General features: G+C 47.8%; 3 protein-coding genes across 3 annotated transcripts; 2 read left to right on the top strand and 1 right to left on the bottom strand.

Annotated features, from left to right (window-relative positions):
* Positions 1-3,149: 3,149 nt before the first annotated feature.
* On the top strand, positions 3,150-5,938 carry LCP9604111_5077 (uncharacterized protein; the record flags this gene model as incomplete). Its single annotated transcript, XM_039072847.1, has 3 exons — positions 3,150-3,152; positions 3,202-3,390; positions 3,449-5,938. The coding sequence occupies 3 exons, from the start codon at positions 3,150-3,152 to the stop codon at positions 5,936-5,938; spliced, it is 2,682 nt and encodes an 893-aa protein (XP_038929048.1).
* A 567-nt stretch (positions 5,939-6,505) lies between these two features.
* LCP9604111_5076 (autophagy protein 5) lies at positions 6,506-7,588 on the bottom strand (the record flags this gene model as incomplete). Its single annotated transcript, XM_039072846.1, has 3 exons — positions 6,506-6,909; positions 6,985-7,414; positions 7,469-7,588. 3 exons carry the CDS (start codon positions 7,586-7,588, stop codon positions 6,506-6,508), a joined length of 954 nt encoding a protein of 317 aa, XP_038929047.1.
* Positions 7,589-10,503: 2,915 nt separating this feature from the next.
* On the top strand, positions 10,504-12,309 carry LCP9604111_5075 (sugar porter family MFS transporter; the record flags this gene model as incomplete). Its single annotated transcript, XM_039072845.1, has 4 exons — positions 10,504-11,040; positions 11,118-11,522; positions 11,589-11,894; positions 11,950-12,309. 4 exons carry the CDS (start codon positions 10,504-10,506, stop codon positions 12,307-12,309), a joined length of 1,608 nt encoding a protein of 535 aa, XP_038929046.1.
* Between the last annotated feature and the right edge of the window lie 26 nt (positions 12,310-12,335).

Here is a 12,335-nt window from a genome sequence, read left to right as displayed (position 1 = left end):
GTGCTCTCTCCTCCGTAACATGGGTGGCTGCATATAGCTCATTGGACCTGGATTGATTTCGATCTTCGGGTTGGTTTTTAGTTCCTTTCCACTATGCAATAGTCGGACTCCAACCCAACAGTCAGAGTTGGTGTTGGCATTCGAATCCTTTTACACAACCAACTGAGGGATTTAACAAATTTAATACGTTAAGCCTACGCATAGTGGATGCCGCTGTCAAAATCGCTTGACCTGCAAGGAACGAAGGCGGGGTCGAGATGTGACGAGCAACAACAGAGCCGGGATAAGTTTCGTTAAGTTACTAAATTCAGAAATATGTCGCAAAATTTCGGACAAATTTAGTACAGTCTGGCCCGCGGCATTCACCATAACCAATGGTTGAGATCAATCATCTCTAGAAGGCTGGTAGATCACGACTTGAACTGAAGGATTATGAGTAGTGTGACAGTATAGGTGGAGCAAGCCAAGCTTTCAGTTCTCGCATCATAATTGGATCAAGAGACTAGAATTATAAAATTGCCCACTGCTCGACCGGGGCCATTGAGAGCTCTGACTGGGTGGCTGGGGTATAGCGTCCCACGTCTGGTGCTCCGTGCAGATTTGGGGGATGTGATGTGATAGACGTGCATATATAGTCCCTTAATTAGCAACACTTAACCGCCCAGCTTCGGCACAATGCAAGGTAATTTACCCCATCCTGTAGTTTATTCTATCTTCATTTTTGGTCAAATTAACCTTGAGCATCTACTTTTCAATAGATTTACTATTAATAACCTTCAACGGAGATCGAGTTGAGTCCTAAAATAAGACAATTAATCTAATATCGAGCTTCAATTGGTATAGCCTTTACACTTCGTCAAACCCCGCTCAAACTGCTAGAATGCCTGTCGCTTTTCTTCCCTTGTGTACGACCAATTTCCCATTAGCAACGGCCCACTGCAGATTTGGCTCTCGATTGGCCATCGTTACTTACCAGCAGAGTTAATAATAATTGATCAATCTATTACCGCATCCAACCCAATTTTAGCCATTCAACCCTCGGCCTGTTGGAAAATTTCGATCTACACATCCACACGTTCAAAGTATAAACGCACAATGAGGAAATTCCTCGTGCCTTCTCAACCTATTGTAAACCAAATCAAAATTTCCCTGGTCCACTTGCGGCTTTATTCATCGAGAAATAACGATATCGAGTAGGTGATGTAGTTAACGATCTGTACTCGTACGGAGTATATGCTTAGTTATTTGCTAGTACTCCGACCGAATGTTGACCGCGCATCATCCATCGTTCAAACCCTAGGTAGTTGCTGGTCGCGAAAATATATCAAGAGAAATGATGCCTCGCATCTTGATGTCGGCTTCCGTTCTCCTAGGGTACCTAGATAAGGACTGCAGGTATAGCCATCCTTCTTTGTCATTCTATTCTACATATTGAGGCTTCGGAGATATATCTATCAGCCGTGATGGTATATGTGCCATGTTATTCTCAATTGCGAATAATCCCTTGAAATTCGGTCTTGCAATGTTGTTTCCAAGATAAAGCCCAAAGCCCTACTCCGTACCTTTAGACTATCCTATGTTACACAACCACAGAAGAAAGTACCACATCCGACAAATTGGAAATAAACACGGTACGGGATACCTATCTGTAGCTATCCGGTTATTTTCTAGGCTGCCATTTCATATTTGCTGCAACTGAAGTCTTATACAGATACTTGAATTCCTAAATTCTCATATTGTATGTGGCGCATCGGGTTAGCCGTCATAATTTTATACTCTATGGAGCCGAAAGCAATGCGTTGAGTTTATGAAATCTTTGACGGTGGGAATTAGGCGAGTCTAAAATACATAAATGAAACCTCTCATCTCAGATCAAAATAATAAAAGTTATGATATGGAGTGTGTTTTCCTAGTTAAATCTGGCAATTTATGGTGTTGATCTCTTCCACATGAACAACTGCAGCTAATTTATCAATGCGTCGAGAAATATGCAGCACATGGCACATCCCAACCCCACCCTAGCTTACCTACAATACGGCGGTGAAAGAATCCAAAGACTGGAAAAATTCAGAAATCGGCCAGCAGCATTCCATTCCCATTAGACTGCCCGCCCTCCCAGGGTTAGTATCCTCATAGTGTGTTTGAAGTGCCTGTCAACACATCCTCCAGAAAGGGCACAAGTTTAACATCATTGTATCCGTACACAGATCATTCGATTAGCCCCCAAGGCTCATATCATATCAACGAATAATAAGACGAACGTAAGAAAAACATGTGCTATCCAAGCCACCAAGCTACTAACTAGTCTATAATCAAAAAATGAAACCGGGCATATTTTTAAGTATTGGTAACGGAGCGCCGTTGGCAACGGAGACCCTGGCAACGTGGAGAAAAAAAGACAGGGGCATCACTCGAGGAATGGGGATCGCAATTAAATATAGTAACCCCGAGTGAAAGTTCACCTTCCAAGAAAATGGCGTAGCGCTAACTGAGGGTTGATGCGTGGTCGTCACGCTGCGTCGGGTTCCTATAGGTGCGAAGTGGGGGAGGGGTTGCCTGCATAGGCGCTAACTGCACACCAGTCACATCTTCACTCCAACGTCGACAACGTGATCACTTTAGAGAAATGCGCATCCTTCAAGCCAATTAATGTTTAAGCTTGGGCCGCCTTATTTGGCAAGAATTGCAGTGATGGGTTATAATTGGGCGATGCTAATGCGAGGTGCTTGCATCTGAAGCGGAACTACTGCAGGTGAATCACCTCGTATCACAATCACATATGCCCTTAATCCCTGCTCTTAGCCAATCGCCTCCGCTGTCTGCTACCGAATTTTAGTTACGCGCTGAGTTTCACCAACTTGGTATGACACGGAATTTTTGTCCCGTTGAGCGGTTCGGGTTGGCTAGATCCTTTCCCCAGCGCTACGTGGTAAATGATTTCTTAGCACAAAGGGCAGACTTATTACAGCCCAACTGCCCCGATGTGACGAACTTCTGTTGGATCTCCGCTCATATTGAGTCTATTTTCTATCTCCATACTTTCATTTCATCATATTGTTAGTTCACTGCTGTGCGGGAACTCTAATAACACCACATTCATTTAATTATACTACTATATCTTGCAAATTACCATACTCACGATTAACGACATGGTAAGCTGGAATCCTAGGAAAATGATATGATCGCTGTTAACCATTCCAGAATATGAACTCATCACTGGCTGCTCGGCGAAGAGTAGTACCTGCTGAGGTAGACACGACAAATCATGAGTGGTTCTATCCCAAAAAGACCGTCGAGAAACAGCGCCCCAACTCAGGGGCAACCTTCTTCGATGACACGGATTCTGAGAGTGGTGACTGGCGCCAATCGCACCGGCAGAGTATGCAATCGGTAAGTGTCCTTATCCTTGTATCAAAATATGAAGTCTAATGTAGTATGAACCAACCAGTACAGTAACGGGAGCAACACTACCCTTTCGAGCCCTGAGCTACCCACTCCAGACCTCCTGCCAAGAAACCTGCCTACCTTTCGATCAAGTAAGGAACTGATTGCGGGCCCTTCAGGTCCTGATTTGTTCAGAGGATCCAGGGGTTCGACTGTGGATGTTGAATTCTATCTTGAACCGTCACCTTCGCTCGATTTCAAGTCACTTACACAGCCTGAGTTTGTCAACCCGCATCAGGCTGAGTTCGTCAACCAATACCAGGCCGAGTTCGTCAAGTACCAGGACGAGCGCCCCAACCAGTACCAGCCTGAGCGCTCCAACCAGTATCAGCCTGAGTTCGTCAACCAATACCAGGATGAGCGCCCCAACCAGTATCAGCCTGAGCGCCCCAACCAGTATCAGCCTGAGCGCTCCAACCAGTATCAGCCTGAGTTCGTCAACCAGTACCAGGATGAGCGCCCCAATCAGTACCAGCCTGAGCGCTCTAATAAGTACCAGGCTGGTCGCTCCAACCCTTATCTGTTATCTCCTAAGACACCAAAGGCTTTTCCACGCAACCCCGATGTGTCTCATCTATCAAAGAAGGAGATTAGGAACTGGGATCCTAGCCAGGTCGCTCACTGGCTATTTATCGGTGGATATCCCGATGATATCCGTGACACGTTCCTCAAAAATGATATCACCGGCGACATTCTAATGACCTTGACAAAGGATGAACTCGAGTACCAACTCCGAATCCAATCTATGGGCAGACGTGTCCAGCTCATCCAATCGATTGATTATCTCCTCGAGAACATGCAGACGAGACCGATTCCAGAAACACCGTCTCAGTTTCCGTCCGAGGCGGCGTCTTCTAACGGGAGAAGATCCCCCGAATCGTTCGCCCCCCAGGAATTGGCTCCTAAAAGAACCCCTACAGGCCAATCTTATACAATGTCTATTTCGCCTGACGGTAAAATTCTCTCTTCGCATGCCTTTGGACAGAGTGGGGATCAAAGCACCGCAGACGCAGAGTCTGTATCGATTGTTGGAATCGAGGAATTTCATCCGAAGCCCCACAGGTGCTCCAAAGGAGAGAAATGCAGCAAGTTCAAGAAGCTCAAGGAGAAGCGCCTGAAGAAGCTTACTACAGAGTATCCCGGCGCAGATTTTCAGGGGGGTGCTATCTTTGTAGGCAGCCCCGGAAATCCTGAAACCGCGAGAAATCTTCTCCGGCCCACGTCCGAGGCCGAGCTTTCAGCGATGGCATCCTCAAATATCTTTGGTCCTCGGTCCGGACCAAGACTCTCTGAGGCAGCTCTGAGCGAAGTTCAACGCTTAGATCCACAAGAAACAATCCGAAACTTTCTCAGGCACCAGCATATCGATGACTTCCCCAAGCCTGGACCCCTTGGGCTGGACACTTACAATCTTCCGCCGGCAGACGACTTTGAGGACATCTCCCCGCTGAATGCCCAGTCAAATTCTATGGCCGCAAATCTGCGCAGTCTTCCGAGGCTTACGATACCAACAAGCCCGCTCACGGAAGATATGACAACCGCTGTTACCACCAACAGATACTTCACTCCTACTCATCAGAATGGCTCTCCTACTGCTGTTCAGCAATTTGGCCCTTTCAGTCAGGTTCATCAAGCCCAAGCAACTGAGACCTACCGCCAAGGTACACCATTCTCCGAAGTTGATGTCCCTATCACTGCAATCCCCAGTGATCCGATATCCCGTGATGTGTCTCAATCTGTTCCCCCAAGTATGCAATATGGAACCTTGTTCCCTCCGTACCGAGATGCCAATCACCTCTCACGGAGCAACTCGACCCGTCCCAGTGATGATCTCCCTCTCCGTGATGCCAACTATTTTGCACGGAGCACTTCGACACGTCCTCGCGATGCTTTCCCTCTCCGGCAGGTGAACGAGGGCAAGCCTCTGACCCCGATCGATGTTCCCGCAGACCTGATCCGAAGCCCCCGCGTGAACCAGTATGGTAACAGCAGCTCGCTAGCTCTGGCCGATCCGGAAGTTACCCATGCGGGATACATGAAAAAGCGCAAGACCACACGTCTGCTCAGACACGAGTGGTCCGACGCACACTTCACGCTCCGTGGCACCAACCTGGCCATGCACAAGGACGAGCGTGATGCGCACCGCATTTCGAGGGCCCTGGAAAACATTGAGGTCGACGAATATGCCGTCGCTTGCTCGTCGCTGGCGACAAGCTCCAAGCTGACGGCTGCGTTCAAGCGCTCGATCTTACGTAACGGAAACAGTACCACTGACATTCGTGATGGTACCGCTTTTGCTTTCTCGCTTATTCCAGCTACAAAGGAGAGTGAGAAAAAGGCTCTGTTTGGAAACAGCGCTGTTAAAACCCACCACTTCGCTGTCAAGTCTCGTGAGGAGCGCATCGACTGGATGCGTGAGCTTATGCTTGCCAGGGCCCTGAAGAAGGGTAGAGACGGCGAGGATGGCACGTCTATGGATGGGAATATGATTTGAGTGTTTAGATTAGTGGTCTTGTTGCTTCCAGCTCTTTGCATATGTATACGCTTACAATTCGTTTGGTGTTCTTTGATTTTTGGTGTGCTGCGGTCCCACCATCGCTGAAGGAACTACCTAGGTATCATTGCTCTGGCGCTTTTGTTGGTACATATTTATTTCCTGTGTCACCCCCTTGGACAAATTCATGAAACGCGTCGCCGTGAGACGGTCAGACTGATACCCCTTGATTAGTATAGTTGCGTTTAGTTACAGAAGAGGTAGTTAAGGAATTCAAATTGTTAATGTGCGAATCTTATTTTTCCTTTATAACATACAATCTTCCTTGATTTTGTAAACGTACCCAACTCCCAGCTCTCCGCGGCTCACTCATATATATCTTCTTTTGCCTGAACATTGCCGCTGGAGGTGTTTCTCAATATCATTTGTAAAGAAGCAGAAGGAATAACCTTTATTTGAGTCTACTCTACTAGCCTACAGTTGAATATGGTTCATCTCTATCTTGCAAAGTTGTTAGCGTCCTCCGAGGACAGTGTAGACATATATTCCGTGCTTGGTGATGCTATATCATCCCATCATCCGAACGACTAGATACGCCCACCCATCTCCATAAGCAGAGCTTCTCACAACCTCTTCGATCGGAGCAGACATGGGTATCACAGCACCGTGTAGCACGGGCTTTGCAAGGACAGGGGTTCTCCGACTGGGAAACAGATTAGGTAGCAATGTGTGTAAAACAGTCCCAACCGTTTGAGGCTGGAGAGTGGAACCGCTCCGCGAGCTCAACATTTGACTTGACTGCATACTGGGTGCTGGTATGGAAGGAGGAAGTGGCGATTGTACCACTTTAAGGGAGGGAGACTCGGCATTTAGTGGGAGTGGTAGAAAGATCCGGATCGGAACGTTGCGAAAAGGTTGTGAGTGCCGGGGAAGAAGGATATTTGATATGCGCTGAAAGGAAAGAAGATCGACTATGTTTCTTCGTGTTAGGATTGTCTCTATGATTAATGCAGCAGAGAAGGTTCTACACAGAATGTTTGACTCACGTTCTTGAACGGCATTCCAAAGTCCCGATGAGTCTTCTTTTGAGAGACTCATGATGCCCTTAGCTGTACCATTTCGTAGGAAATCTGCTTCCTTCACACTGTTTATAAAGGCATCGTTCATGACCATTCCATCGGCATCAAGTCGAACAAGGTCATGCGGCCAGTTGGTAAAGTGCACTATCAGACGCCAAGGCAGCGGTGGCCCGTGGTCAGTGGACTCATTGTCTCTTGTGGCGGTCTTGGAGGCCGGGTCTGCTCCCGCATAGAGGTCAAATAACAGCCCGACTGGGTAGTGCCACTTCAGAGGCACACCCTCAAACTCAAACCAGCCATCATGAGACTGGGAGTTTGGCTCTATCAAAAAATTCGAGAAGAAAGCTCGAAGCCTAGGTAGCAACGAGGGAAGATATGAGATGCGCGGATATGAGATCTAGGAACTGAGATCAGCATTTGTGCTTATCAAGTGCTTGAAGAACAGACATACAAGATATGGATCCGTCTGATCAAAGGTTCGACTTTCTGATGAGGCCAGAACAATCTGCAGTGGCAAGCGCCCGTCCCAGACGGCCTTCTGGATAGATCCGAGAGACACTCGGTTCTCCATCCTGAGGAGTGATAAGGCGCTCGGTTCTTTCTTCAATGTTTGCTTTGCTGCTGGTTTGTCAAAACATGGTTAGCTCATATAGCTATTTACAACCTATAAAAACATACTTGATCTTCACACGCCGTATTTCTGATTACTACACGCGCTGGGATTGATTCGCATGTCTTCAACCGATAAGACTCGCGGATTTGGAAATGCCCCGCTTTCGAAATGGTCATGATCCGGGAAACGGCGTATCCACAAAATTCCAGAGATAGTCGGCCACTCTTGGGAAATCAAGCGTTTGATTCCAAGGAGATACTGGCGGTTCGTGTTGACATAGCGTGACTTGAAGACGCGCCAAAGGTTGATGGCACGTGTTTCTGCCTCAGGCAATAATCCCAATATCTATGCCTCAGGCTTCACAGGTTTTGATTTCCAACCTTCCAACATTAAAGCAGCAATAACTTTTGGCCAATACATATGCAACCTAATGATGCGATGGCATTCAAGGCAAGCGGATCTTGCAGGATACTGGTATCCTCCAGATTCTGGATATTCAAGCGCAACTTGGTGTATCTTCGTTGACCATCAAGGTCCTTGATGAATTTTCTAGATTTATCTACATCTTCTTTTGTGCGTCTGTACACCAAATATTTCTGCACGTCAAAAGGCTTAAGATCACGTCGGCATTAAATGCAGTCGTGGCGCGTTGTTCGCATTTTTTGCCCAGCTCTGGTGCCTCATTTTATTGACATGGCCCCAATAAAGACTGCCCATCCATAATCTACAGGCACGACAGCAGCGGAATACAATTGAATCGCCTCGCCAAGTGTTTTTCCGTCCGCCGTGCTTTGCAGCCGCTTTATATTCTTGGTCTCACCTACATTCGAAAGCTTCTTGGCATGATGTTCCTACCAATGGAGCAGTGAGTTCTAGCCATGGAAGCATACTCCGTAACTGCTAACAAGCGATCAAGAGACCAATACTAGGAGCAGACCCAGGCTGCGCACGTTTTAGTGACATCGATCTACAAGTATTGGTGCAAGCCGTGCCAAGATTGCGTTGAAAGGAAAATCGTAAAGCCGAGAAGTCTTAGAACTGCCGCCACGGATGGCCGAAGACTATCCCGAGGTGCCACTCATGTAGCTTCCATACCACCTCAAGACTCGGCCTCGCAGCCGACAGGAGGAAACTCCGAGACTTTCATCTGGAAGCTGCTGCCAACAGGGCATGCAATATGAAAGGATTCGAGTGTAGGGCTGCTAGAAACTCCAAGGCTGGGGCTTTTTTTGCGCTGTTGTAAGGGGCCTCCAATTTCTGCAAGATCGGCCAAATTTAGCCTTGTCCCCGCAATCTATGATACACAATACGTATTCATCCCCCACGCCGCGTATTCGCCTGTAGGTTCTATGGCGAAGACTGCATTTGTGGATATTTTGGCTCAAGAAAGACGGGTACTCGCAAGCGCAGAGAAAATCCTATTGGATATTCACCAAAGTCACCGAGAAAACTATGAATTCAGAAGCACAATTTCTTCAAGGCCCATAGGATAAACGCTGATAGGTTGTGACAGGTTAGTGCCAATAAGTCCTTCACTCTAAAATTTGGCTTGTATGACTCTTAGGTAAAGGCGACTCGCCATTCAACCTCAATTTCAATAGTGCATTCTTGAATACCAAGGCCGGGCGGCAGCCACGGCGTCCTTCCAAGCCGGAATCGGGCCGAAAAGAGCTTGTATAGTTCTGATCATTTAAACACCACGGCAACAACATCAGGATCATATAGTAACCGTGTAACTTTATTGGATGAGCACATTGACTCATGTATCTATTTGTAATCCGGGCCCGACCGCCATGTCAACCCCGGAGTTCCGTTTAGTGTAAATGTCATTCACCCCAATGCACTATCCCGGGCGGGGCCTATTCCGCCATTCCTGGGGGATCTTATGGGAGATTTCAGGTAGGGACAAGTAATGATACAACTTGAAGGATTCCCCCATAAGCATACATACTAGGATGTACATGCCAGTCAAAAATTCCTCCTTCTTCTATAGTTATTCCTACTCCGTAGCCTTACTCCGTGTTTCGGTTAATGACCCGAAATCAAATAGACTTTTACCCCTTCTTCCGTTTGCCGTCGGTGTACCTCGCTATTCGGACATGTACGGTATTCGGGAGCTCGGCAAAACTCCGCGGCTCCACTGGTGGTTAAGGGTTCTCCCCTATAGGCGAATGAACGTTTTTGCATAGAACATTTGGGGAAAACAAATCACGGGGTAATCACTCAACAAGCGGGACTTCGCTGTGCCAGTCTCCCCCACACTACTACAGTTCGCACTCCAGTTCCCCTCAAACTGGAGACAGTAATCCGTCACGGCCTCACCGGAGCCCCCATGCGATAAAACATATACATACCTACTCGGACGGCTAAACGTAAAACTCTTATCCGGTGTGGAAGCAAAAGTACTGTCACAGGTATGTCTACCATCTACTGCACCCAATAGAAAACTCTTGAACAGGAGGAAATAAGAAATTTCCGGTGAGCTCTTCCAGTTTGATATACCTCAAAATACTATAAAAGGCTTATTTGCCGGCTGAATGTTTCCTTCGGGGAAAACGCTACCCCGGCCAATGTTCCCACTCATAGCATCTTCATGCAGCTGTAATCATCGCCGTAGCGTAGCCTCACGCTCGAACCCCATATTATATTGCCCCAGTCTATGGGGTTTTAGGCGACATATGTTGTGGGGAGCTTAGTTGGGGAAATTTCCACACCCACAGTCCATTAGAATAGCGGGTATTACTTAGGGCCACGTTTTAGCACCCCTTGACTCTTCTTCCTCCATCTGTCTTCGAGCAAAATCTTTCTGGTTTTCTCACCCTGACCTTCACTTCTACCTCGCACGCACAGCTCGAGCTGTCACCTCTTCAGCTATGGGCATTCTCACACTTGCTGAGGATCGGCCAACGCCCAAGTCCGTTTACAACTGGCGTGTATATGCACTCGCCGTCATTGCATCATGTGGTTCCAACATGATCGGCTATACCAGTGCCTTCATCGGTACAACTATCACACTCTCCTCCTTCATGAAGGAATTCGGCCTCGACGAGATGTCTTCCACACAAAGGAGTCTGATTAGCGAGAACATCGTCTCACTTTTCATTGCTGGTGCCTTTTTCGGTGCCCTGGGAACATATGCCCTAGGCCACTTCATCGGCCGAAAATGGAGTTTGGCTGTTGCTGCCACGGTATTCTTTCTCGGAGCTGGACTACAACTCGGTGCTAACAGTGCCCGGGGGCTGGGTATCCTCTACGCTGGTCGTGTGCTGTCCGGTTTGGGTACCGGTGTAGCCTCGAATATCATTCCCATATATCTTTCCGAACTAGCGCCCCCTGCAATCCGAGGACGGCTCGTCGGTCTATATGAGCTTGGCTGGCAGATAGGCGGAATGTTAGGGTTTTGGATTAATGTGAGTCTCCCTGTCTCTCGTTGATCTTTTTTTTCCCCGTGTTATCTTTGCATTCAAAGCTAACCTAGATATGGTAGTATGGTGTTGAGCAACACATGCCTGAAGTCCACGAGCAATGGATCATTCCCTTTGCTATCCAGCTCGTCCCCTCCGGTCTGCTTTTCATAGGTGCCTTGTGGATCAAAGAATCTCCTCGTTGGCTGTTTCTCAAGGACCGTCGCCGCGAAGCGATGAAAAATCTTTGCTGGATCCGCCAATTGGAGGCCGATGACATGTACATCACCGAAGAGGTAGCTGCGATCGATCAGGCTCTTGAGCATCAGAAGACTTCCATCGGTATTGGCTTCTGGAAGCCCTTCCAGGCTCTCGCTACTAACAAGAGCGTCATGTACCGTCTTATGCTGGGCTGCATGCTCTTCTTCTGGCAAAACGGCTCCGGGATCAATGCCATCAACTATTACTCCCCTACCATTTTCAAATCGGTATGATTGCGCCTCATCAGATGCATTTCCGATAATCAATTACTTATGCTAACTCATGTTTCTTAGATCGGTGTCGACCCGAATACCGTTAACCTGATGACCGGTATCTTCGGTGTCATTAAGGCGGTTATGACCTTCGTGTGGCTCCTGTTCCTGGTCGACCAATTCGGAAGGCGCAATCTGCTCCTTGTTGGTGCTGTGACTGGATCGATCTGTATGTGGGTCATCGGTGCCTATATCTGTGTTGTCAAGCCCGAAGATAATGTCGCCACGTCTCTGAACGGCGGAGGCATTGCGGCCATATTCTTCTTCTACCTGTGGACTGCGGTTTACACCCCTACCTGGAATGGTACCCCTTGGGTTATCAATTCCGTAAGTCGCTGCTTATTACCATTCTCAATTGAACATTTTCCTGACCATTTATTAGGAATTCTTCGACCCCAACTTCCGTTCCCTGGCTCAGGCTGCCACGACTGCGAGCAACTGGCTCTTTAATTTCCTCGTCTCTCGCTTCACCGAACAGATGTTCGCCACGATGCACTACGGCGTGTACTTCTTCTTCGCTTCACTGTCATTCCTGGCATTCTTCTTCGCGTTTTTCCTCATCCCTGAGACCAGTGGTGTTCCTCTTGAGAAGGTCGACCGCCTGTTCGATTGCAAGCCCGTCTGGAGAGCGAACAAGATACTCAAGGCCGCCCTTGCGGAAGAGGAGGAGCAGTTCCGCTACGAGGTCAAGGAGGCATCGTACCATGAGGAAAACACTGGTTCGATAGCTCCTACGCCTTGAGATGAGGAGAGACAAATATGAGCGAT

Source organism: Penicillium roqueforti, assembly GCF_015533775.1.
Source record: "Penicillium roqueforti strain LCP96 04111 chromosome Unknown scaffold_11, whole genome shotgun sequence".
Lineage (NCBI taxonomy): Eukaryota > Fungi > Ascomycota > Eurotiomycetes > Eurotiales > Aspergillaceae > Penicillium > Penicillium roqueforti.
Note: the sequence above shows the minus strand (reverse complement) of the source record. Positions and strands in the feature narration are given on the sequence as shown.